A 25,272-nucleotide genomic window follows, 5' to 3' on the forward strand; every position below is an offset into this window, starting at 1 on the left:
TATACAGGGTGAAGAAAAAAATGCAACACTTTGCAAAAAAATGGTTCAAATGGCTCTGAGCACTATGGGACTTAACATCTATGGTCATCAGTCCCCTAGAACTTAGAACTACTTAAACCTAACTAACCTAAGGACACCACACAACACCCAGTCATCACGAGGCAGAGAAAATCCCTGACCCCACCGGGAATCGAACCCGGGAACCCGCGCGTGGGAAGCGAGAACGCTACCGCACGACCACGAGCTGCGGACGAACACTTTGCAGTCGGCATGCGATTTCTCATCCCAGTTACAAGACAAAAGTGTTTCTAGCGAAACTTATTCCCGCCAATAGGTTTAATAGAAATGCGATTTAAGAATCGAGGCTCCGGTAATGCTGTAACTGCGTGCAGTGCGGCCAGGAACAGGTAGCATGAACTCTGCGCTGTGCCAGAGTGGCCCATTAGGTCAGTAAGACGAGGCAATGCCAAGCGGAACGAATATGCAGACTCGCCGATGATTGTAGTGGATACAATAACATTGTCTATGTCCAATTAGGCACAAAAACACGATAGGCAGGTTACTCTAGATTGCACATTACGCTACGCACACTAATTCCATTCCGGACATTTGACGTCCAGGATTATCTTCACAGAGCCAGAGAAGACATTCAAAGCGACAACCTTGCATTTGCAAACACTTCGCCACTCGCTGGATCATACTTTTCTGGACCCTACGCAACAAACCAGCATCCACCATTGTCGAAGCGGCATGCACAGGAGCTATTAGGTCTTATAAATCCATAAGTGGAGTACAGTAAACATGTTCCTTTAGGTCCCCAAAAGTAAGAATCTAATCGGTGAAGATCTGGGAACGTAGATACCAGAACCTTGGACCTCTGCAACCGTCCATTTCCCTGCAAAAGCTTGACGTAAATAGTCACACACATTCATTCCAAAATGTGGCGGTGCAGCATCATGTTGAAACACTATAGCTGTCGCCAAACACCAAGTGGGACGTTTTCTAATGCCTCAGGCAAAGTATTGCAAAGAAACGTACGAGACAGTTGCGCATTCAAATTACCTGGAAATAGGTAAGGACCCAAAAGCACTCCTCCCACGATTCCAGCCCACAGGTTTATGCCAAAGCGTGCCTCAAGTGCGTTACGTTCCGACCAAGAATGGACAGTGTCTTGAAAGGAGGATATAAGATGAACATCAACAAAAGCAAAACGAGGATAATGGAATGTAGTCGAATTAAGTCGGGTGATGCTGAGGGAATTAGATTAGGAAATGAGACACTTAAAGTAGTAAAAGAGTTTTGCTATTTGGGGAGCAAAATAACTGATGATGGTCGAAGTATACAAGATATAAAATGTAGACTGGCAATGGCAAGGAAAGCCTTTCTGAAGAAGAGAAATTTGTTAACATCTAGTATAGATTTAAGTGTCAGGAAGTCGTTTGTGAAAGTATTTGTATGGAATGTAGCCATGTATGGAAGTGAAACATGGACGATAAATAGTTTAGACAAGAAGAGAATAGAAGCTTTCGAAATGTGGTGCTACAGAAGAATGCTGAAGATTAGATGGGTAGATCACATAACTAATGATGAGGTATTGAATAGAATTGGGGAGAAGAGGAGTATGTGGCACAACTTGACAAGGAGAAGGGACCGGTTGGTAGGACATGTTCTGAGGCATCAAGGGATCACAAATTTAGCATTGGAGGGCAGCGTGGAGGGTAAAAACCGTAGAGGGAGACCAAGAGATGAATATACTAAGCAGATTCGGAAGGATTTAAGTTGCAGTAAGTACTGGGAGGTAAAGAAGCTTGCACAGGAAAGGGTAGCATGGAGAGCTGCATCAAACCAGTCTTAGGACTGAAGACCACAACAACAACAACAAGAATGATGTTGTGGTGGTTGAAAATACCTTCCTGAGTGAAGCTAGATTTGCCAGTTCGCATCACGTTATTTATAATATCTTCGTTATCTTCCACCTGATGCAAAAGCCTTTCATAAAACTGTACTCGTCGAATGAGGTAGTCTAGCCACTAGTGTTAATATGTAATGATGTGGATTCAGTTCTTCATTGTGCAACAATTCAATAACCAGTCTTTGAAGTACTTGGAACCGCCTTGCAATAAAGATGACTAGTGAACAGTTTCAACTGTTTGTGCAGTAAATCTAGTCCTTGGACAGCCTCCTAAGATTGCCGATTTCCCGAAGGTGTTGCTTCAGGCGACGAAAAATATTGTATAGAATTATATATTAATACCTTCAGCTGCTGACGGGCATTGATATACACTCCTGGAAATTGAAATAAGAACACCGTGAATTCATTGTCCCAGGAAGGGGAAACTTTATTGACACATTCCTGGGGTCAGATACATCACATGATCACACTGACAGAACCACAGGCACATAGACACAGGCAACAGAGCATGCACAATGTCGGCACTAGTACAGTGTATATCCACCTTTCGCAGCAATGCAGGCTGCTATTCTCCCATGGAGACGATCGTAGAGATGCTGGATGTAGTCCTGTGGAACGGCTTGCCATGCCATTTCCACCTGGCGCCTCAGTTGGACCAGCGTTCGTGCTGGACGTGCAGACCGCGTGAGACGACGCTTCATCCAGTCCCAAACATGCTCAATGGGGGACAGATCCGGAGATCTTGCTGGCCAGGGTAGTTGACTTACACCTTCTAGAGCACGTTGGGTGGCACGGGATACATGCGGACGTGCATTGTCCTGTTGGAACAGCAAGTTCCCTTGCCGGTCTAGGAATGGTAGAACGATGGGTTCGATGACGGTTTGGATGTACCGTGCACTATTCAGTGTCCCCTCGACGATCACCAGTGGTGTACGGCCAGTGTATGAGATCGCTCCCCACACCATGATGCCGGGTGTTGGCCCTGTGTGCCTCGGTCGTATGCAGTCCTGTTTGTGGCGCTCACCTGCACGGCGCCAAACACGCATACGACCATCATTGGCACCAAGGCAGAAGCGACTCTCATCGCTGAAGACGATACGTCTCCATTCGTCCCTCCATTCACGCCTGTCGCGACACCACTGGAGGCGGGCTCCACGATGTTGGGGCGTGAGCGGAAGACGGCCTAACGGTGTGCGGGACCGTAGCCCAGCTTCATGGAGACGGTTGCGAATGGTCCTCGCCGATACCCCAGGAGCAACAGTGTCCCTAATTTGCTGGGAAGTGGCGGTGCGGTCCCCTACGGCACTGCGTAGGATCCTACGGTCTTGGCGTGCATCCGTGCGTCGCTGCGGTCCGGTCCCAGGTCGACGGGCACGTGCACCTTCCGCCGACCACTGGCGACAACATCGATGTACTGTGGAGACCTCACGCCCCACGTGTTGAGCAATTCGGCGGTACGTCCACCCGGCCTCCCGCATGCCCACTATACGCCCTCGCTCAAAGTCCGTCAACTGCACATACGGTTCACGTCCACGCTGTCGCGGCATGCTACCAGTGTTAAAGACTGCGATGGAGCTCCGTATGCCACGGCAAACTGGCTGACACTGACGGCGGCGGTGCACAAATGCTGCGCAGCTAGCGCCATTCGACGGCCAACACCGCGGTTCCTGGTGTGTCCGCTGTGCCGTGCGTGTGCTCATTGCTTGTACAGCCCTCTCGCAGTGTCCGGAGCAAGTATGGTGGGTCTGACACACCGGTGTCAATGTGTTCTTTTTTCCATTTCCAGGAATGTATATCAATGGGGACAGGTGAAAATGTGTGCCCCGACCGGAACTCGAACCCGGGATCTCCTGTTTACATGGCAGTCGCTCTATCCATTTGAGCCACCGAGGGCACAGAGGATAGTGCGACTGCAGGGACCACCTCGCGCACGCCTCCGCGAGACCCACATTCTCACCTCCACACACTACATTCGTAGTGTCCCTACCCAACACACTCATTACTCGAGGAAGACATCCTTACTAAGTCTCGTAAGAGTTCGGGGAATATGTGTGCATCGGCACAGAAGAGGGAGGTCATGTCCGAAACAACAGACACCATATCCATATAAGTATAAAAATATTCGTATCGGGATGGCGCCTTTGTGGGTACCGTGCAGCATATGCACAAGCAGCAACAGCAGCCGGCCGCTGGGACCGAGCGGTTCTAGGCGCTTCAGTCCGGAACCACGTGACTGCTACGGTCGCAAGTTCGAATCCTGCCTCGGTCATGGATGTGTTTGATGTCCTTAGGTTAGTTAGGTTTAAATAGTTCGAAGTTCTAGGGGACTGATGACCTCAGATGTTAAGTCCCATAGTGCTCAGAGCCATTTGAACCATTTGAGCAGCAGCAGCTTGGTTATGAGATGCATCCGGCACCAAAAACATATCGATGTACTCCATCGCGAAGCCACTCCGTATGAATCTGGCAGGACCAGTTATGGTTGTGCAGTTCGTGGTTAATAGACACATGTATGCACTTTAATGGATCCCACTGATATGTGATAGACTATTGTCATGTGAGAAAATGATGTCTTGCTTATAAACGGTGAGAACTAGGGAAAGGATGCCTAAAAAAATATAAAAAAGGGCCCTGAGAGGATTTGAACCATAGCTTCATGCTGGATGAGTATTTGACGTCCCAGCAGTCCACCCAGTGAGCTACGATGGCTTATATGGTAGTGTGGGGTGATACACATGCACTGCACGATGCGATTGTTGCCAGTTCCTCCTTTTAATACCCGTGTTTTCAAAATGCACCTGATCTAATTTTGCTAGATAAACTTTTCATTTCAGTCTGGATGAGGAATCGCGTGCCAGCCTCCAAGTGCAGCATTTTTTTCTTCGTCTTGTATAGACAGTAGCTATGCAGAATATATAGCTAAGTTTTGTGTTTAGTAGACGACAGTCCAATAGTTCAGTTTTGGTCTTTGACAACGATTATTTCCACCGAACACTTGTAAATTCCTCCACACCCCGTTTTCGTGGTATTCATGTCGCTGTACGACGTCCGACCCGTCGGATGGTAATATTCAGCAGATCCAGGAACACCTCCGATGATGTCTAGCGCAGTCTGAGCGAACGTCAGAATCAAAAAAAAAATTAGTGGATCACGACGATACAGCCCAGAAGATTGATCAACGACTATTTATTCTAATTACGAAGGAATTGCCCTTTCGAATTTGGCCTTTAATATTTTGTGTGGTATTAACTATAATAGAGTGGCTCCATAGTGCTTAGGGCCATATGCAGAACAGGTTTTTGTAAAATTAGTAAAATTTGGACCAAACTGCTTAGCTCATCGGTCCCTAAGCTTACACACTACTTAATCTAACTTAACTTAAAAGTAACTTACGCTATGGACAACACACACACAACCATGCCCGAGGGAGTACTCGAACCTCCGACGAGGGGGGGGAGTGAGGGGGGGGGGAGCCGCGCTGACCATGACCATGACAAGACGCCCCTGACCGCGCGGCTAACCCCTCGCGGCAACAGGTGTTTTTGGAGAATATCAGTGTGGCTTTCGGTCTCAACAAAAGATCCGATATTTGTCTTGAGGCGAATAAAGGAAAAGGCATATGACCGAATACTGAGCTTCACAACGTAATAATGAATAACGAAACAGGAATGCATATGACTTACTATGAACAACGTCATATTGACAGCATCATCATGGCCAAATTAGATAAGAAGTCAGCATCCATGCAAGAATAAAAGTTTATATGTCTGATAGCTCAGCAGATGATTAACGGAATGAGATGATAGGACAATAAAATTTTGACAGTTAACTGTCACCAAAATTTGATTCTGTTGGGGGACTCGAATTCGACGTACAAAGCACAGTGTGATCATTCCTAACAGTTTAAGAATCTTGAAAAAAAAAAAAAAGGTTTCGTATTTGGAAAAGCTCTGGACGGACAGAAAGGTTTGAGATACATTGCATAATGGTAGGACAGGGATTTCGAAACCAGACTTTTACTGCAAACTATTTCCAAGACAGATGTCCACTCCTATCATAATTTATTGATTATGAACTGCAGATTGAAACAAATAAATTGTAGAAACTCAAAAAATTAAGGAGAAGGGTTCTGGATATATTGAAAGAATCAGAAGTTGCTGGGAGTCCCAAAGAGAGACTTAGGCAGTGATTAAGAGAAACAGGGAAAAGAAATACAATAGGAGCTTTGAAAGAAGAAATAGTGAAGAAAGCAGAGGATGAAATACTCAGAAAAACAAAGCCCAGCAAAATTCCTTGGATAACACGGAAGATATAGAATAATAATTAACGAAAGGAGAAAATATAGAAATGCAGAAAAGGAAAAAGCAAAAGGGAATACAGACATTTAGAAAATGATATTGACAGAATATGTAAAATGGCAAATCAAGAATGGCTACATGGGGAAAACAAAACTATAGAAGCATGTACGGCGGTATGGAAGATAGAGTAGCCTGTGGGAAGATTAAAAAGACCTTTGGAGAAAAGAGCAGGACATGTGTGAACATTAAGAGCTCAGATGATAAGCAAGACGTAAAACGGAATGCAACGGTGAAATGAGGAAAGGATATAAAGATGGTATGTACAAGGGAAACGAACTTTAAGGCAGTATTATACAAAGGAAAGATGAAATCGATTAAGATATGAGAGATATTATACTGTGAGAATGATCTGACAGAGCTCTTAAACGTGTAAGTAGGAAAAAGGTCTCTCGAGTAGGCGTTTTCCCTCAAAATAACTGATATCCTTCGGAGAACATACCATGACAAAATTATTGCATCTATTATTCAAGATGTATAAGATAGGCGAAATATTCACAGGTTTTAAGGAGAATATAATAATTCCAATTCTAACGAAGGCAACTGCTGATATTTGTAAATATTCCCGAACCAAACGTAATAAGTCATGGTTGCATAATAAAGACACGAATTATTTATGGAAGAACGGAAAAACTGGCAGAAACCGAACTGAGAGATTAGTTTCATTCCGAAGAAATTTAGGAACACGCGAGACAATACTGACGTTACAGCTTATCTCACAAAGTAATTGAAGAAAGGCAAACCTGCTTTTGTAGTATTTGTAGAAGTAGAAAAAGGTGTTAACAGCGTTGATTAGAATGCGCCCATTGAAATTTTGAAGGTAGCAGAGATAAAATATAGAGAGTGGAAGTTTGTTTACAACTTGTAGAGAAAGCAGAGAAGAGTTGTGATAGTCGAAACACATGAAAGGGAAGCAGCTGTTGAGAAGGGAGTGAGAAAGGACTGTGGTCTGCCCCCGATGTTATTCGATCTGCACATTGAGCATGCACTAAAGGAAACTTAAGAACAGTCTGGAAAGGGAACTGAAGTTGTAAGTAGGCTGTTTATATTTTCTTATTGGCAACGTTACGTAGCGGTCTGTGTGAGAATCGCTGGCTGTGCTGTGTGCAGTCTGTGGCTGGTTTGCATTGTTGTCTGCCATTGTAGTGTTGGGCAGCGGCAGCTGGATGTGAACAGCGCGTAGCGTTGCGCAGTTGGAGGTGAGCCGCCAGCAGTGGTGGATGTGGAGAGAGAAATGGCGGAGTTTTGATATTTGTAAGAATGGATGTTATGAACTCCTATATATATTATGACCATTGATGATATTAAGGTAAATACATTGTTTGTTCTCTATTAATATCTTTCATTTGCTAACTATCCCTATCAGTAGTTAGTGCCTTCCGTAGTTTGAATCTTTCATTTAGCTGGCAGTAGTGGTGCTCGCTGTATTGCAGTAGTTCGAGTAACCAAGATTTTTGTGAGGTAAGTGATTTGTGAAACGTATAGGTTAATGTTAGTCAGGGCCATTCTTTTGTAGGGATTTTTGAAAGTCAGATTGCGTTGCGCTAAAAATATTGTATGTCAGTTTAAGCACAGTCATGTATAAATTGTTCAAAAGGGGACGTTTCATATGTTTTTTTTTATATGCAAATGATTAGATTTTCTGAGCATTCACACAAGGTTGGCACCGGTGGCGACACCTACAACGTGCTGACATGAGGAAAGTTTCCAACCGATTTCTCATACACAAATAGCTGTTGATCAGCGTTGCCTGGTGTAAGGAGGAGAAATGCGTACCATCACGTTTCCGACTTTGATAAAGGTCGGAGTGTAGCCTATGAAACCCCTTTGAAAAATTATACACGACTGTCCTTAAACTGACATACAATATTTTTAGCGCAACGCAATCTGACTTTCAAAAATCCCTACAAAAGAATGGCCCTGACTAACATTAACCTATACGTTTCACAAATCACTTACCTCACAAAAATCTTGGTTACGCGAACTACTGCAATACAGCGAGCACCACTACTGCCAACTAAATGAAAGATTCAAACTACGGAAGGCACTAACTACTGATAGGGATAGTTAGCAAATGAAAGATATTAATAGAGAACAAACAATGTATTTACCTTAATATCATCAAAAGTCATAATATATATAGGAGTTCATAACATCCATTCTTACAAATATCAAAACTCCGCCATTTCTCTCTCCACATCCACCACTGCTGGCGGCTCACCTCCAACTGCGCAACGCTACGCGCTGTTCACATCCAGCTGCCGCTGCCCAACACTACAATGGCAGACAACAATGCAAACCAGCCACAGACTGCACACAGCACAGCCAGTGATTCTCACACAGACCGCTACGTAACGTTGCCAATAAGAAAACATAAACAGCCTACTTACAAAGTTCATGGAGACTATATAAGACTTTGAGGTTTGCTGCTGACATTGTCATTGTGTTAGAGACGGAAAATCGTTTGAACGGATTGAACAGCGTGTTGGAAAGAGATTATGCAACGGCGTGCAAAAATTAGAGACGAAAGTAACTTTCGCATGGTGTGTCACTGCAAAGCAATATAGCTCAATGCAACTGGACCATGCATAAAAGGAACTGCTACAGTACAGAGCAGAAGGTAAATGAACGAAATTCGCAATGACACGAACAGAAATGAAACTTCGTCTCCTTCCAAGGTTTGTAATCAACTGTTCTGGTCTCTATTATCCAGCCATCCATCCATCTCTTATGAGGTCTACTTAGTTCTGTTTCCAGTCAGCCGATAATTCATTTTCTTCTCTTGGCAAGCTGTTTTATGTCATTCTAGCAAAAAGATCCTTCCATTTCGTTCTATACTATTCTATATTTTTATTAACTGGAAAGACCTTTAAATATATTATTGTTTCATTCCTTATTTCATCCATTTTATTACAGCCTCCTACATATCTCTTGATCTTAATCTCTGCTGCTTCTATACGTATATTTTTTCTTTTACTGTCAATGGTTAGGAACCATATACGAGAGCAGCTTTACAGAACTTTATTTGTGTTTCTTTTCTTGTTTTTCTTCCCAAAGTTCTTCCAATTGTTTGCAGATAGCTTGACATTTATTAAACTTCTTCTCAATGTCTTTGTCACAGTTAAAACTAATATCACATCCTACATAACTGAAGTGGGATATTTGTTCTAAGATGTTCTCATGTATTATTATTTTCGATCTGACTGGATTCATTCCTTTGAAAGCCATTACCTTTGTCTTATTTGCAGATATAGTTAAGTTGAATTATTTTACGTTTTGGCTAAATCTATATACTGCTCTTTATAAACTGTCTTCGGCGGCCGGTGTGGCCGAGCGGTTGTAGGCGCTTCAGTCTGGAACCGCGCGACCGCTACGGTCGCAGGTTCGAATCATGCCTCGGGTATGGATGTGTGTGATGTCCTTAGGTTAGTTAGGTACAGGTAGTTCTCAGTTCTAGGGGACTGATGACCTCAGATCCATAGTGCTCAGAGCCATTTGTAAATTGTCTTCCGCTTACTGTGTAATTATCTGGTTATCAGCATGTAACAGAGTATTTAATGGTACGCTATACACTATTTTCATTCCTAAGTGTATTTCGTCTTTCCATTTCGTAACTATGACGTCAATACATAATTTAAATGAGGTAGGTCTCAGACTGCACCCTTGTCGAGCACCTTGATTTATTAAAATTTCATCTGACATTTTCGAACCTGAACTTAATTACAATTTTTGTATAAACATATAAACTCTTTACGCTATTAATAAGATGTTTTGGAAAACCTTTTATTTCCAAAATTTTCCACAAAAGGAGTCTTTTTATCTTATCGAAGGCTTTCTCAAATTCTTAAATGTTAAATGCGTTTCTAAGCCAAATTCCTGAAGTTTTTCAATAATTTGTGTTATTATAAATATATTACCATTACGCGAACGTCCCTTTGTGAACCCTGATAGTTCTTCTGAGATTATTGGATCAGCAATAGATTGTAGCCTTTGATTAAGAATTTTTCCCTAAATTTTATGTACTACATTTAGCAAACTTATTCCTCTATAATTTCGTGTGTCTTTCCTATTATCTTTTTAAAATATAGAAATACACTGATAAGCCAAAACATTATGACCACTGCCCATCGCGACGCTGGATACCGCCTGGTGGCGTTGTGGGCATGCGATGCGGTAACAAAAGTATGTAAGCGAAGCAAACACGGATGGGGGATTACCATAGCGAAGATATGGACTGCAAATGGGTAAATTCATCGGGATAAACAACTTTGACAAAGGGCAGATCATTATTACGCAGAAGCTGTGAACGAGTATATCGAAAACGACGAAGCTGGGCGAATGTGCACGTGCTACTATCGTGATCATCTAGGGAAACAAGTAGAAGGACAGCGGAACTACCACTAGGGGCTAAACGGTTGGACATCCACGACTCTTCACAGAACGTCGGGTCCGGAGACTTTTCTGTTCTGTAAAGTAGTATAAGTGTTGATCCGTGGCATCTTTGCCGAAAGAGCACAATGCTGGTGCACACACAAGTGTTTCGAAGCACACCGTTCACTGTACAGGGTGATTCAAAAAGAATACCACAACTTTAAAAATGTGTATTTAATGAAAGAAACATAATATAACCTTCTGTTATACATCATTACAAAGAGTATTTAAAAAGGTTTTTTTTCACTCAAAAACAAGTTCAGAGATGTTCAATATGGCCCCCTCCAGACACACGAGCAATATCAACCCGATACTCCAACTCGTTCCACACTCTCTGTAGCATATCAGGCGTAACAGTTTGGATAGCTGCTGTTATTTCTCGTTTCAAATCATCAATGGTGGCTGGGAGAGGTGGCCGAAACACCATATCCTTAACATACGCCCATAAGAAAAAATCGCAGGGGGTAAGATCAGGGCTTCTTGGAGGCCAGTGATGAAGTGCTCTGTCACGGGCTGCCTGGCGGCCGATCCATCGCCTCGGGTAGTTGACGTTCAGGTAGTTACGGACAGATAAGTGCCAATGTGGACTCTCCATACAGTTGATTGTGGAATTTGCAGCTCTCTGCTAGCTCTGCGAGTCGATTTTCCTGGGCTGCGAACAAATGCTTGCTGGATGCGTGCTACATTTTCACCAATCGTTCTCGGTCGTCCAGAACTTTTCCCTTTGCACAAACACCCATTCTCTGTAAACTGTTTATACCAACGTTTAATACACCACCTATCAGGAGGTTTAACACCATACTTCGTTCGAAATGCACGCTGAACAACTGTCGTCGATTCACTTCTGCTGTACTCAATAACACAAAAAGCCTTCTGTTGAGCGGTCGCCATCTTAGCATCAACTGACGCTGACGCCTAGTCAACAGCGCCTCAAGCGAACAAATGTACAACTAAATGAAACTTTATAGCTCCCTTAATTCGCCGACAGATAGTGCTTAGCTCTGCCTTTTGTCGTTGCAGAGTTTTAAATTCCTAAAGTTGTGGTATTCTTTTTGAATCACCCTGTATTATGCCGTAGGAGACATTCTCCTGCGCTAGCGTGGGACCTGTGGTAGTAACCGAAAACACGCTGACCAATGCATCCCTTCATGCTTCACGTCTTCCCCGACGGTAAGGTCATCTTTCGGCAGAATAAATGTCCGTGTCTCGGAGCCAGAACCATGCTACAGTGGTTTGAGGAGCATTATAGTGAACTCAAGTTGATGTCTCGACGACCAGATTCACCTGTTGTAAATTCTATGGAACCATCTGGGTCGCTATCGGGCGCAATCACCGCGCACGCAGATCAGCGGCCCATTATTTACAGAGTTACATTACCTGTGGGTAGACATTTAATGCCACATACCTCTACAAACCTACCAACAAGATGTCGGATCCGTGCTACGCACAATCAGTGATGTATTTCGTACCAAAGACGGACAAACAAGCTATTAAGTAGGTGGTCACAATGTTTTGGCTCATCAGTGTAACGTTAGCTGTGTTCCACCATTCAGGTAAAGAACAGTTCTTCCAACACATACTTAAAAAGTACGAGGGTGAGTCAAATGAAAACCTTAAATATCTTTTTAAATATTATTTATTGTGCAGAAGTGGTACAAAGCTGTGTCACTTTTCGACATAATCTCCCCCACGCTCAATGCAAGTTCTCCAGCGCTTACAAGGCGCATAAATTACTTTAGGAAAAAATTCTTTTGGTAATCCCCGCAACCACTCATGCACTGTGTGGTGTACCTCTTCATCAGAATGGAACTTCCTTCATCGCATTGCGTCTTTGAGTGGTCCAAATATATGGAAATCACTTGGGTCAAGGTCTGGTGAGTATGGTGGATGAGGAAGACACTCAAAATGCAGGTCTGTGATTGTTGCAACTGTTGTACGGGTAGTGTGGGGCCTTGCATTGTCATGTTGCAAAAGGACACCTGCTGACAGCAATCCACGTCGCTTCGGTTTGGTTGGAGGCAGCAGATGATTTTTTAGGAGATCTGTGTATGATACACTGGTGACAGTGGTCCCTCTAGGCATGTAATGCTCCAAAATTACTCCTTTTTCGTCCCAAAAGAGATTCAGCATAACCTTCCCTGCTGATGGCTCTGTTCGATACTTCTTTGGTTTTAGTGATGAGGAATGGCGCCATTCCTTACTCTCTCTCTTCGTTTCCGGTTGGTGGAAGTGAACCCAGGTTTCGTCCTCAGTAACGATTCTTGCAAGGAAGCCATCACCTCCTCGTTCAAAGCGCCGAAGAAGTTCTTCACAAGCATCAACATGTTCTCTCATTTCAGGAGTCAGCTGCCGTGGCACCCATCTTACAGACACTTAGTGAAACTGGAGCACATCATGCACAATGTGGTGTGCTGACCCATGACGAATCTGTAAACATGCTGCAATGTCATTCAGTGTCACTCGGCGGTTTTCCTTCACTATGACTTCGACTGCTGCAGTGTTCAGTGGAGTCACAACTCGTTGTGCCTGACCTGGACGAGGAGCATCTTCCACTGAAGTCACACCATTTGCTAACTTCCTACTCCATTCGTAGACTTGCTGCTGTGACAAATATGCATCACCGTACCGAACCTTCAATCGTCGATGAATTTCAATAGGTTTCACACCTTCACTATGCAAAAACGGAGTAACAGGACGCTGTTCTTCCCTGGTGCAAGTCGCAAGTGGGGCGGTCAGCATACTGCAACGGTATGTGTGCATCTGCACTATGCTGCCACCTACAGGCCATTCTGCACGCTGTTTGTAGCACACTTACCAACTTACAGGATAATTGCGCGAAATTTCGATTTGTTATTACAAATTCAAGGTTTTCATTTGACTCACCCTCGTATTTTATTCAAAGACAATGGTTACAAGGAAGTCACCGCGATTTTCATTATAATTTGATCTGTAACCAGGTCTGCTCTTGGAGCACAAATAGCCGAATGATGAATTATTGGTAAATGAAGTCCATCTCTGGAATCCTCTCGCCCCCTTCCTTTCCTCCATCCTTTCTCTGGGCTCCCTCTTCCCCCCCTTCTATCCTGTGTTTCTCTCTGCCTAACCTCTCCCTACCTCTCTTCTTCCCCCCCCCCCCCCCGAGTCCTTTTGTCTTCCCGTCCTCTGCCTTCCCCACTCCCTGTCGCGTCTGCCCAGCACCCACCATCCCTCTTATGGGTCCTCATCCTCCATTGGCTTCTTTCCCCCTCCCCCCCTTCGCTTTTCCTCACCTTCCCCCCTTTTTTATTTTCCCATCATCTGACCAGTTTCCCCCCCCCACCTGCTCTTGGCTGTGGTATGTCATACTTTAGTGCAGTGGTCCAGTGACTGTTCAGTGTTGTTTCGTCTTTTCACCGTGTTGCGAACAGAAACCATGATGTCACTGGGTGTGAATTTTATGTCTTTTGCGAACTGAAACCAGACTGTCGCCGTGTTTTTTTAATTGTCTGTCTATTATTTTAACCTGTCTGCTTCATGTGTATTTTATTATTATCATCATCCCTTTGCTCTCTGTTTTCAGTTCCACGATTTTTTCGCCACGTTACCCTTTGTCTCCGATTTTGTCGCCTGTTTTTTTAATTATATATTATCTTCTCCTTTTTTAACACAAAGTCTATAGGCTGAAGAGCGGCATACTAAGTTGTTGCCAGCCCGCCCCCTTCGGGGGAATCTGAATTCAATAAAGAAAAAAAATCTCTGGAACTCACCCCTGCCGCCGGCGACCGCTGTGGGCAGCGTCTCGGCGATGGCGACGAGCGTGGGCGTCCACTGGCGCCAGAGCAGCACGCTGGCGCCAAGCGTCACGTCCGCCAGCACCTGCCCCACCATCGGGATGAGCAGCAGCGGCCGCCGTCGGCCGCGTCTGGCGACAGCACAACATGCGCATTGCGTCACGTCGCGGAAGGCCACTGCTCACAGCGAGGAATGTAGCCAAAAGAGCCTCAGTTCCTCTGTGATCGCTGTTCGTAAATGCTTGCTACGTATTTTATGACAAACCTCTGGTACATGTAAGCCTGATGCTGTATCATTAAAAAGCAGAAGTGATGGATGGTTCTCTCTTACGCGTATCGACACCTCTCTCAGCTTACTCTTTTAGATCATAACAGTGGTCGCGCTTGGTAGTACTGAAATCACGCCAAAGGAGTCGTATGAGGGTCGTTTTTCTTTCTACCTCCGATCGCACAGTATAAATGCCAGACAAGTGGCAGGTGTGTGAAATGCGCAGTAGGCGACTGCGCATCCGCCACACAATACACTGCCGATTTCGAGACGTCAGTCTGTGCTGACGCGTATGAGCGTCGTTTTTCTTTTTACCTCCGATCGCACAGCATAAATGCCAGCCAAGTGGCAGGTGTGTGAAATGCGCTTTAGGCGACTGCGCATCCCCCGCACAACACACTGCCGTGTTCGAGACGTCAGTCTGTGCTGAAGAGGACATTACAAGTGCCTAACCTAACTTCCTACAAGGTTCAGCCAGTGGAAGAGGGGTCAAAATAAGTGAACACGTGTCTCAGCTTATCTGTAGATACTCGTCCATTTCTGAAAAAAACGAGGGACAAAGTTTCCTAGGTATTTTCCACGCACTTTATGAGGCTTTTATCGCTCGATATACTCAGACAGAATGGTTGCACAGTGGTTAACGTCGCGCCTCCCTAATTTTGCACCCCGTGTTCGAAACCCGATTTTTACGTTTATTTTTGTTTTTCATTTATATATCCATCTCTGTAGAAGGTAACCACACGAATGTTTTCCAGTGTGTATTTATACAATGCTATTCGTATTCATCTACTAACTGTACGTCAGATGAATGAGTTTAAAAAAAGGAATGAAAAAATTATTTGAAATTGTTTTCGGTGAAATTCCTGTAGTGTATCTTAATACCTAATCAACTGCAAGCACCGATTTTCGGAAAAGTGGTGCGTTATGCGTCGTTTGCCTTGAAATTATTGCCAATGCGTGAAGTCTTCGTCAGTGTTAACGACGTTTCCTTCCCGAATGAGATTCACACGAAGAAATTCACAGTGGCAAACCCGCCTTCGCACCATGCTCGTGGTGTTCGGAATATCTTTGTTTGAATCCGATACGAGTGGCCGAGCGGTTCTAGGCGCTACAGTCTGGAACCGCGCGACCACTACGGTCGCAGGTTCGAATCCTGCCTCGGGCATGAATGTGTGTGATGTCCTTAGGTTAGTTAGGTTTAAGTAGTTCTATGTTCTAGGGGACTGATGACATCAGAAGTTAAGTCCCATAGTGCTCAGAGCCATTTGAACCATTTTTTCCTGCGATCGCTATCATCCGAAGGACTGCACCAAATCTTCCTGAGGAATAAATATATGAATGAAATATAAGAATTAATGTAAGAGTTGATATGAGAACGAAATTGTGATTTTTGTGGAATTCTTGAGCATTTGAATTCCATCCATGCTAGCATCAAATATACTACGGAAATAGAAAAAGACGGCTGTCTCCCCTTTTTGGATGTTGTCGTTCGCCCTAAAGTTGATGGCACATTAGGACATGCCGTATATCGGAAACCAACACACACAAATCTGTACCTACATGTCAGTAGCTGCCATCACCCTTCACAGACCATAGGTGTCCTTAAGACCTTAGTGCATAGGGCGCACTGTATATCCGATAAAGACAATTTGCAAGAAGAGCTCACATACCTCAAGAGCATTTTTAAATCGAACGGATTTTTTCCGCAACAAATTCGTAGAGCATTCAAGGCAAAACCTAGAATGCAGGTATGTGATGGGGAAGAAGATAGTAGTTCCTTCAGATCTAGTGCGTTTTTGCCCTATGTGGGTGCCCTTTCCTCGAAGATAGGCCGTATTCTTGAGAAACACGGTGTTAAGGTGATCTTCCGGCCCCCCACGAAGATTGCAGCTTTACTCGGCTCTGTGAAGGACGATTTACGGTTTCGTAAAGCGGGTGCGTATCAGATTCCTTGCGGAAATTGTGAGAAGTCGTACACAGGTCAAACAACACGCACCGTTCATGAGAGATGTGTGCAGCATCGAAGATACACACGCTTATTACAGCCAGACAAGTAATCTGTGTCCGAACATTGTACTGATACAGGTCATTCCCTGAATTACAGTGATGTGAATATTTTAACATCCACCTCTTCCTTTTGGGAATCTGTCTTCAAGGAAGCTATAGAGATTAGATTAGCTAATAATTTAATAAATAGAGATAATGGTTTTAATTTGGACAAAGCATGGAATCCAGCTCTTGGAGTAATTAAACTGTAGAGAAGTCGTCATGGTGCCACTGCAGGCCGATCATACACCGATATGCGAATCGGCTGTCTGTACGCCTTCGCCACAGGCGACGCATGTGTAAGCGCATTTCTTTGTCGCCCACCAGCATCTGTGACCCGCTTGCGCAGTACCACCGCGGTGGTGCATATAAGGCCGCTCCTGCCACCTAAAGTGCACGTCATTTATGACGGCGGCCGAGTTTAGGTTCGTTCTGCGCATCTGACGTCACAAAACACAGTCAGCCAATGAACAGAGAACGACGTTGCCAGAGCTTGACTGCAGTGCAGAGCACGGACGAGAGTCTTCAGTTTTACAAACGTTCAGTCATAAATAAAATAATTGAACAAAAGCGAGGTCTTGATAGCAGACTTTCTTTTATAGAAAGTTTGGAAAAAGCATTCTTTATACCAATTGCTTCATATTCTATTAATTAATTAAACCAAACAAGCAATAAGCCTCCTAATTCAGGCGATAACAAGGAAAGGTGTTTGTATCATTCTCACTAACCGTTTTTTTACAATCAAGAACAGCGGTAATTGTTTCTTTCCTATTGTACTTCGACAAAACGTGAGTAATTCATAATCATACGAACAGTGTTTGCCGGTATTTTGCGTGATATTTTAAAGTCCTCCTGGGGTTATGTTGTTTGATGAGCTGTGTTAGTGTAACGGTTAAGATATTTGGCTGACAAGCAAAAGGTTCTGATTTCAAACCTTGATCGGCGCTTAATATTTTCTTTATTTAAAAACAATATCGAAGTGTCTTTCTTTATGAATTTTATGCGTTTGAATGTAATTTTTTGAAATTTCTAGTGGCAACTAAAATCGACCATACGGAAAGTTTACGCTATGGACTTTTACCTCTGCAAAATTTCGTGCAATCGTTTACTACATCTAATGCTGCACAATAACTGCGTTCAACATCGAAACAAAATTAAGTCATTTATGGGGGGGGGGGGGGGGGGGGAAGGTATCAGTCAAGAATATGTGTAAAAATCAAATTTTTGGGGCAAATAATTTGTGTGAAATCGAATGATAAAGTGTGTCACAGCAGTCGAAACACCATGTGTCTGCACAGGCGAGCAGTGCAATGATGACGAAATCGCGCACATCGCGAAATGCGGGGAGCACGCCTCTGTAGCAGCGAAAGGGTTAATGCGGCCGTAGTGGCTTTACTTCACAAACTGCTTGCTCCCCCCTAAACGTAAGTTTGCTAACTATACTATGGCGGTGCTTCTCTTGGCGCGTACAACTGGCAACGCAGCAATCTCCCACGTTTGGGCGGGCATGCGCGGACCGCCAAGATAAAAGAATTGAACTATAGTCGTCAGTCTTGTGACTCACTCTCAGGATGGTCGGACGATGTGCGGCCGAAATATCACTGGAGGAAATTTTATTTGCGTGGCTGCATGCCCGAAATTTAATGGACTATTCATTACGCCGCGAGAAGTTGAAAATTCACGACTGTTTGTTTATTAACTTGAACGAAACTAAGTACAGCTTCTGAGGACGAATTCCGCACGACATGGTAACAACCGAAATGCCGATCCTTGACGGTCCTTCGCAGTTGTTCAGTAGGACGAAGTCCATGAACGTGGAAGTGGCGAGGAGCAGGGAGAATAAGCAACAACACGGTCCCACGAGGCAGTGAGCTGGTGGGCTGTATACATGCAGGTCCCCCGAAGCTGTGCCCTCTGAAGCGACAGACGGGTGCCGAGTTTCTGACTTCATAGAGTGTAAAAGCACGCTGGGGAGTATTTCCGAACGTGCAGAGCAACATCTAGCCCCTCAGGTATCCTGAATGTGCGTTTGAACGTAGACCAATGGGACAGAAGAACGACACCTACCCTACGTGTCGTCATCTCTTTTCAGTACAGAGTCGCGAGACGCTGTATTGTCTTTCAGTTGAAGCCCATACGTATATGCTGTTTCTAAGAACCGGCAAATTGATGATGTCTCGAAAACCCGTAGTTAATTGTATTAGAGTGACGGGTTAAAGAATTATTGTAGCTTGCATATTATGAAAGTATGCTGTCTGAAGGCAACGTCACATTGAAGATACTTCAAAAACCTATTGTTCTTGGTACAATTTTTTTAGTTAAATGTCAGTTAATACCATATGTGGAGATGGTAAGAAGAAAAGTATGGTCATAAATCGTCGATGATCGGCGTAGCGCAATGAGATGCAGAATTGTATGCTAATAGGTGAGGTATTCTGGTATGCATCTGACTGAATCAAAACATTTTTACTAACCTGCGAAGTTTCTAATAGGTTCTGATAGTTTCTCATTAGTGAAATAGAAGTACATTGTATAATATTCGATGCTATTTAAATAAAAGTGCATTCTTTCTGACGAGTCAGTTTGCTAGATTGGCTATGTCTATAACACAGCTTGCACTACTTGCAGTAACATACACTCCTGGAAATGGAAAAAAGAACACATTGACACCGGTGTGTCAGACCCACCATACTTGCTCCGGACACTGCGAGAGGGCTGTACAAGCAATGATCACACGCACGGCACAGCGGACACACCAGGAACCGCGGTGTTGGCCGTCGAATGGCGCTAGCTGCGCAGCATTTGTGCACCGCCGCCGTCAGTGTCAGCCAGTTTGCCGTGGCATACGGAGCTCCATCGCAGTCTTTAACACTGGTAGCATGCCGCGACAGCGTGGACGTGAACCGTATGTGCAGTTGACGGACTTTGAGCGAGGGCGTATAGTGGGCATGCGGGAGGCCGGGTGGACGTACCGCCGAATTGCTCAACACGTGGGGCGTGAGGTCTCCACAGTACATCGATGTTGTCGCCAGTGGTCGGCGGAAGGTGCACGTGCCCGTCGACCTGGGACCGGACCGCAGCGACGCACGGATGCACGCCAAGACCGTAGGATCCTACGCAGTGCCGTAGGGGACCGCACCGCCACTTCCCAGCAAATTAGGGACGCTGTTGCTCCTGGGTTATCGGCGAGGACCATTCGCAACCGTCTCCATGAAGCTGGGCTACGGTCCCGCACACCGTTAGGCCGTCTTCCGCTCACGCCCCAACATCGTGCAGCCCGCCTCCAGTGGTGTCGCGACAGGCGTGAATGGAGGGACGAATGGAGACGTGTCGTCTTCAGCGATGAGAGTCGCTTCTGCCTTGGTGCCAATGATGGTCGTATACGTGTTTGGCGCCGTGCAGGTGAGCGCCACAATCAGGACTGCATACGACCGAGGCACACAGGGCCAACACCCGGCATCATGGTGTGGGGAGCGATCTCCTACACTGGCCGTACACCACTGGTGATCGTCGAGGGGACACTGAATAGTGCACGGTACATCCAAACCGTCATCGAACCCATCGTTCTACCATTCCTAGACCGACAAGGGAACTTGCTGTTCCAACAGGACAATGCACGTCCGCATGTATCCCGTGCCACCCAACGTGCTCTAGAAGGTGTAAGTCAACTACCCTGGCCAGCAAGATCTCCGGATCTGTCCCCCATTGAGCATGTTTGGGACTGGATGAAGCGTCGTCTGACGCGGTCTGCACGTCCAGCACGAACGCTGGTCCAACTGAGGCGCCAGGTGGAAGTGGCATGGCAAGCCGTTCCACAGGACTACATTCAGCATCTCTACGATCGTCTCCATGGGAGAATAGCAGCCTGCATTGCTGCGAAAGGTGGATATACACTGTACTAGTGCCGACATTGTGCATGCTCTGTTGCCTGTGTCTGTGTGCCTGTGGTTCTGTCAGTGTGATCATGTGATGTATCTGACCCCAGGAATGTGTCAATAAAGTTTACCCTTCCTGGGACAATGAATTCACGGTGTTCTTATTTCAATTTCCAGGAGTGTATATTGCATTTTCTTCTTTCAAGTTTTGTATTTCACATGTTGTGATGTGTCTGCTACTGAGTAGGAACAGTAATCATGTAAAAATGTATAGTTTAGTAGTGTAAGAATCAACAGCTTAGTTGATATATATTAAGAATGTTCTTTACACATTTTGTTAAGATTTTTAAAAAAAACTTTTGGAAACCGCATTAGTTGTGGATAATCCTTGACCAGTTCTGCGATATTGTGGTCTCATCTTCATATGAAAAATATAGCTAATTTAACAATAGGTCATTGGAACAATACGGTCTGCCAACGTTAAGATGGTTTAAATTTTCTGGGTTACTTACCATCTATTTGAACTGACAATGCTGACGTCACGTGCCACCCGAACGCTGGGAGACTGTACTGTTTCAAGGGCCTACTGTTAAATTAGCTATATTTTTTACGTTTACTTTCTTTGTCATTGATCTGAAAATCATACAGCCATCTCAGAAATCATAGAAATCGTGTCTGCGTATGCGCTGTCAGAGAAATTATCGTTCTGTCTTCACATGCTGGTATTCCAGTCGCGAAACTGGCCAAGAATTATCAACAACTAATGCGGTTTCCATACGTTTTTTTAAATATTTTGACAAAAATTTTTAAAGAACATTTTTAAGAAGTAAGAACGACCTTAGGGTTTTACTAAAAAGTGAGAATGATGAAATATTTTTTATCTTCCCTGGAGAACTATTGTAAATCTGTATAGCACTATTTATAATGGAAATTATTTAAGCTGATGTTACTTATACAAGCCGATGTCCTTACTGACTGGACATGGTACATACTTATACTATGCTCATGAATATTGACCTTTTTATTGATGTATACTACAGGCAGAATGACATAACTAGCAAATGGAGGAGGAAGAAATCGGATAATGCAATAAAAATTAGAGTAATAGCTGGTAATGCTGTTGAGATGGTTTGAATGAAGAGCCGACGAAGTATATTTCGGTTTGTGTAGGCGATGAATAGTAAATGTGCTTTTTAATAGAGCTATCGTCGGAATTTTGCGTCCATCCATCTCGTAAACAGTATGACTTGCGAGCCAGATACAGCCAATATCTGCCGCTGGAGCGCGCTGCGATCGCGTAAAGAACGTTGAGGCACACGTACCATATGCACAAGTCTAATCGTATCTCAGCGTTCAGCAACACGTTCAACTTGGCACGCTCAACTCTGACTTTCGAAAGTACGGTCCGTGTGACAATGGCTTTAAATTCGCATCCGGGGAAGACTACAAACGCAAACAAATGTACAAAAATGTTCAGATGTGTGTGGAATCTTATGGGACTTAACTGCTAAGGTCATCAGTCCCTAAGCTTACACACTACTTAACCTAAATTATCCTAAGAACAAACACACACACCCATGCCCGAGGGAGGACTCGAACCTCCGCCGGGGCCAGCCGCACAGTCCATGACTGCAGCGCCCCAGACCGCTCGCTAATCCCGCGCGGCCAAACGAAAACAGGTGCCTACCATTACGGTGTTGCGTACCACGCAGTGATCTCTATATAACCTGCATGTTCAGCTGCCTGATCGTGCCAGACATGGATGCTCATATTTCGTTTCTTGCCAAGCTACAACATGGCTGCTAGGAAATGTCACTAGAACACGGAAAGAAAATACTCTTCGATTCCGCTTCCACATCAGCCTTGTACAGAACAATTTGACATAAAGGTCAAAACAAGAAATCAGTCTGCAATACTTTGTCTCGTACAGGTCGATGGAAATTTCTTTGACAAACCACAACCTGGCGGACGATGCAAGCGCATGAATCTGCAGACACGCTGTAGTTCTATACTCAGAGACCAGGCTTCTACATTCAGGTTGTATCGCGACCTGCGCTCCACGTAGCGGTGGGGCTAACGTCCCCGGAAGCTTTGGCACCTGCAGGAGGCTTGCCCGTGAGCAACTCAGTGGCTCTTATATTGACAAGCAACCTCCAAGGCGAAGCAGCGGCCGTACCTGGCCCACGAAACATCTCCATTAAGTGTGTGGTGGTCGAATACGCAGTGCCACAGTGTTACATACACCACTCTGGGTATCAAAATTCTTGGCCGACCAGAATAAAGAGGCAAAGAAAATAATTGCATCCAATCTGTTCCTGCGCTTCGCTGTGGAGGGGGAGGAGTTCTGACGAAAATTGTGACTGGAGATTTGGATTTTTTTTTTTTTAACCTGAGTCTACAAGGTAGTCGATGCTGTGGCTTTACTCAGCATAGCCAACAAGGAATTGATGCAAAACAGTGCATTCTGCAGGGAAGGTTATGATGACAGAGATCTAGAAGGCAGAGGGTGTTATCCTGGTTGAGTTTTTGGGGACAAGGTGCGCAGTATACTCTGCCCAACACGTGAAAACTCTCAAGAAGTTAACAGCACGTCTTCAAAGGGTTCGCCCATCGAAAGTTACGGCGCATGTTCTTTGTTTACATGACAATGCCAAACTACACACCAGTCACTCCATCACTGGCGAATTTGCAAATACTGGGGTGGCGCGTCTTGCCCCATCCACCACACAGCCCTGGCGTTGTTCCATCAGACTGCCAAATGTTCAGTCCACTCAAAGAAGCTTATCGGGAGCATCGTTTTCGAAATGCAGAGACTTCGAAAAATTTTGCGCGTCAGTGGCTGAGGAAGTAGTAGCATGATTTTTGCCGCACAGGTACACACTTTCTTGCTTCAAGGGTTACAAATAAATGTGGACAAAGATGTTGATTACATTGAAAAGTTACAAATTAATCATGAATGCTGTAGCTGTCATGTGTATGGCTTTCTTTTGTAAAATAAAAAAAAAAATTGCAGGTATTACTTTCTGACAGACCCTCGTAAAGTCAGACAAGCAGTTTGTCACTGTTGTAAAGCCCCTGGGGCAAATTCATTACATTTACAATCAAATAATAGAGTAACGATTTATTTTAAATACTAATAATAACTAATAAATTTTTGTACTCTTCTGAAGCACGCAATGATTTAAAATACGAGGTTTGTTTTTTTAAGCAAGCGTCGTTTCGAAATAAAAAAAGAAGTAGACTTTTATTAGAAATTTTATTTTTACGTGGAAGCCTGTATTTTAAGCTAATTTTGTACATAACTCCCACCAATACTTAGGCACTTATCGTATCGTGCAACGAGATTTTGAATACCATCGTGGTGGAAATCTGCCGCCTCATTAGGCAAAAATTGCATAAAACACGCTTCTTGACACTTGATGAAACTCATCACATAACGTCGAAATCGTAAAGCGTCTGTTCTGTCTCACTTTTTCGCCAACTTTCTGCACCAGTTCGTCAGTAATGACTGACTGTCCACTTCGTTCCTCATCATACACATTCATATGGCCGGGCGCTGTGGCCGGGCGGTTCTAGGCGCTTCAGTCTGGAACCGCGCGACCGCTACGGTCGCAGGTTCGAATCCTGCCTCGGGCATGGATGTGTGTGATGTCCTTAGGTTAGTTAGGTTTAAGTAGTTCTAAGTTCTATGGGATTGATGACCTTAGAAGTTAAGTCCCATAGTGCTCAGAGCCATTTGAACCATTTGAACATTCGTATGGCCATCATTAACTCCCCTCCCTCCCCCAATTCCGTATCATCCCATCGCTCATAATGTTTTCTCCACACAATTCTCTGATCTGACGATGAATTTCAGTCCCTTTCACGCCTTTAGCACTAATATAACGAATCACAGCGCGTATTTCACAGTCGGTGGTATTCTCAGTCGGCGAAGGCATTTAAAATACAAACAAATGCGGACACGCCGAATATTGGTGGTAATTATGTAGAGAAGCAGATTAATGTACAGGTTTTAATGACAGAATAAAGTTGCTAAGGGAAGTCTTCTCCGCCTGAACAAGCCTCGGAAGGTCCAACGGTACCGACTGACCGCCGTGCCATCCTCAGCCCATAGGCGCCACTGGTTGCGGATATCGAGGGGCATGTGGTCAGCACATCACTCTCTCAGCCGTTGTCCGCTTTCGTGACCGAAGCCGCTACTTTTCAATCCAGTAGCTCCGCAGTTGGCCTCACAAGGGCTGAGTGGACCCCACCTGCCATGCTGCACAGACCTGGACGATCACCCATCCAGCTAAAGGAAGTCTAATTGTTTTATTTTTATTTAAATACGGCACTTGCTTCAAAAGCACGCCTCGTATTAATGTAATAAAGCACGGAGAAGAACCACTAATGGGAACGTTTCTTGATAGTGGAACATAGTAATGGAAGAGGCACAAAAGTGAGTCCTTCGTGAGAGAAGCCGACAGAAGGCTGCCAAAGACGCAAAGCCGCCAATATGTTTGGGCGAGGTGCGGATGGACGGTAGCAGCCAACGCGATTCATTGCCGCTGTCCAGCGAAGGAGGTACGTGGCGCCCGGTCCCAACTGATGCTACGATTTCAGGCGGCGCAGCCAG

General features: G+C 44.6%; 1 protein-coding gene across 1 annotated transcript in view; it reads right to left on the reverse strand.

Moving 5' to 3' along the window:
• LOC124775231 (solute carrier family 46 member 3-like) overlaps window positions 1–25,272 on the reverse strand; it is a 286,972-nt gene that overhangs the window by 84,200 nt on the left and 177,500 nt on the right. Inside the window, exon 5 of the mRNA XM_047250068.1 lies at window positions 14,445–14,599. Coding sequence (XP_047106024.1) covers window positions 14,445–14,599 — 155 coding nt within the window. The remainder of the gene's footprint in view (window positions 1–14,444; window positions 14,600–25,272) is intronic.

Source organism: Schistocerca piceifrons, chromosome 2, assembly GCF_021461385.2.
Source record: "Schistocerca piceifrons isolate TAMUIC-IGC-003096 chromosome 2, iqSchPice1.1, whole genome shotgun sequence".
NCBI lineage: Eukaryota > Metazoa > Arthropoda > Insecta > Orthoptera > Acrididae > Schistocerca > Schistocerca piceifrons.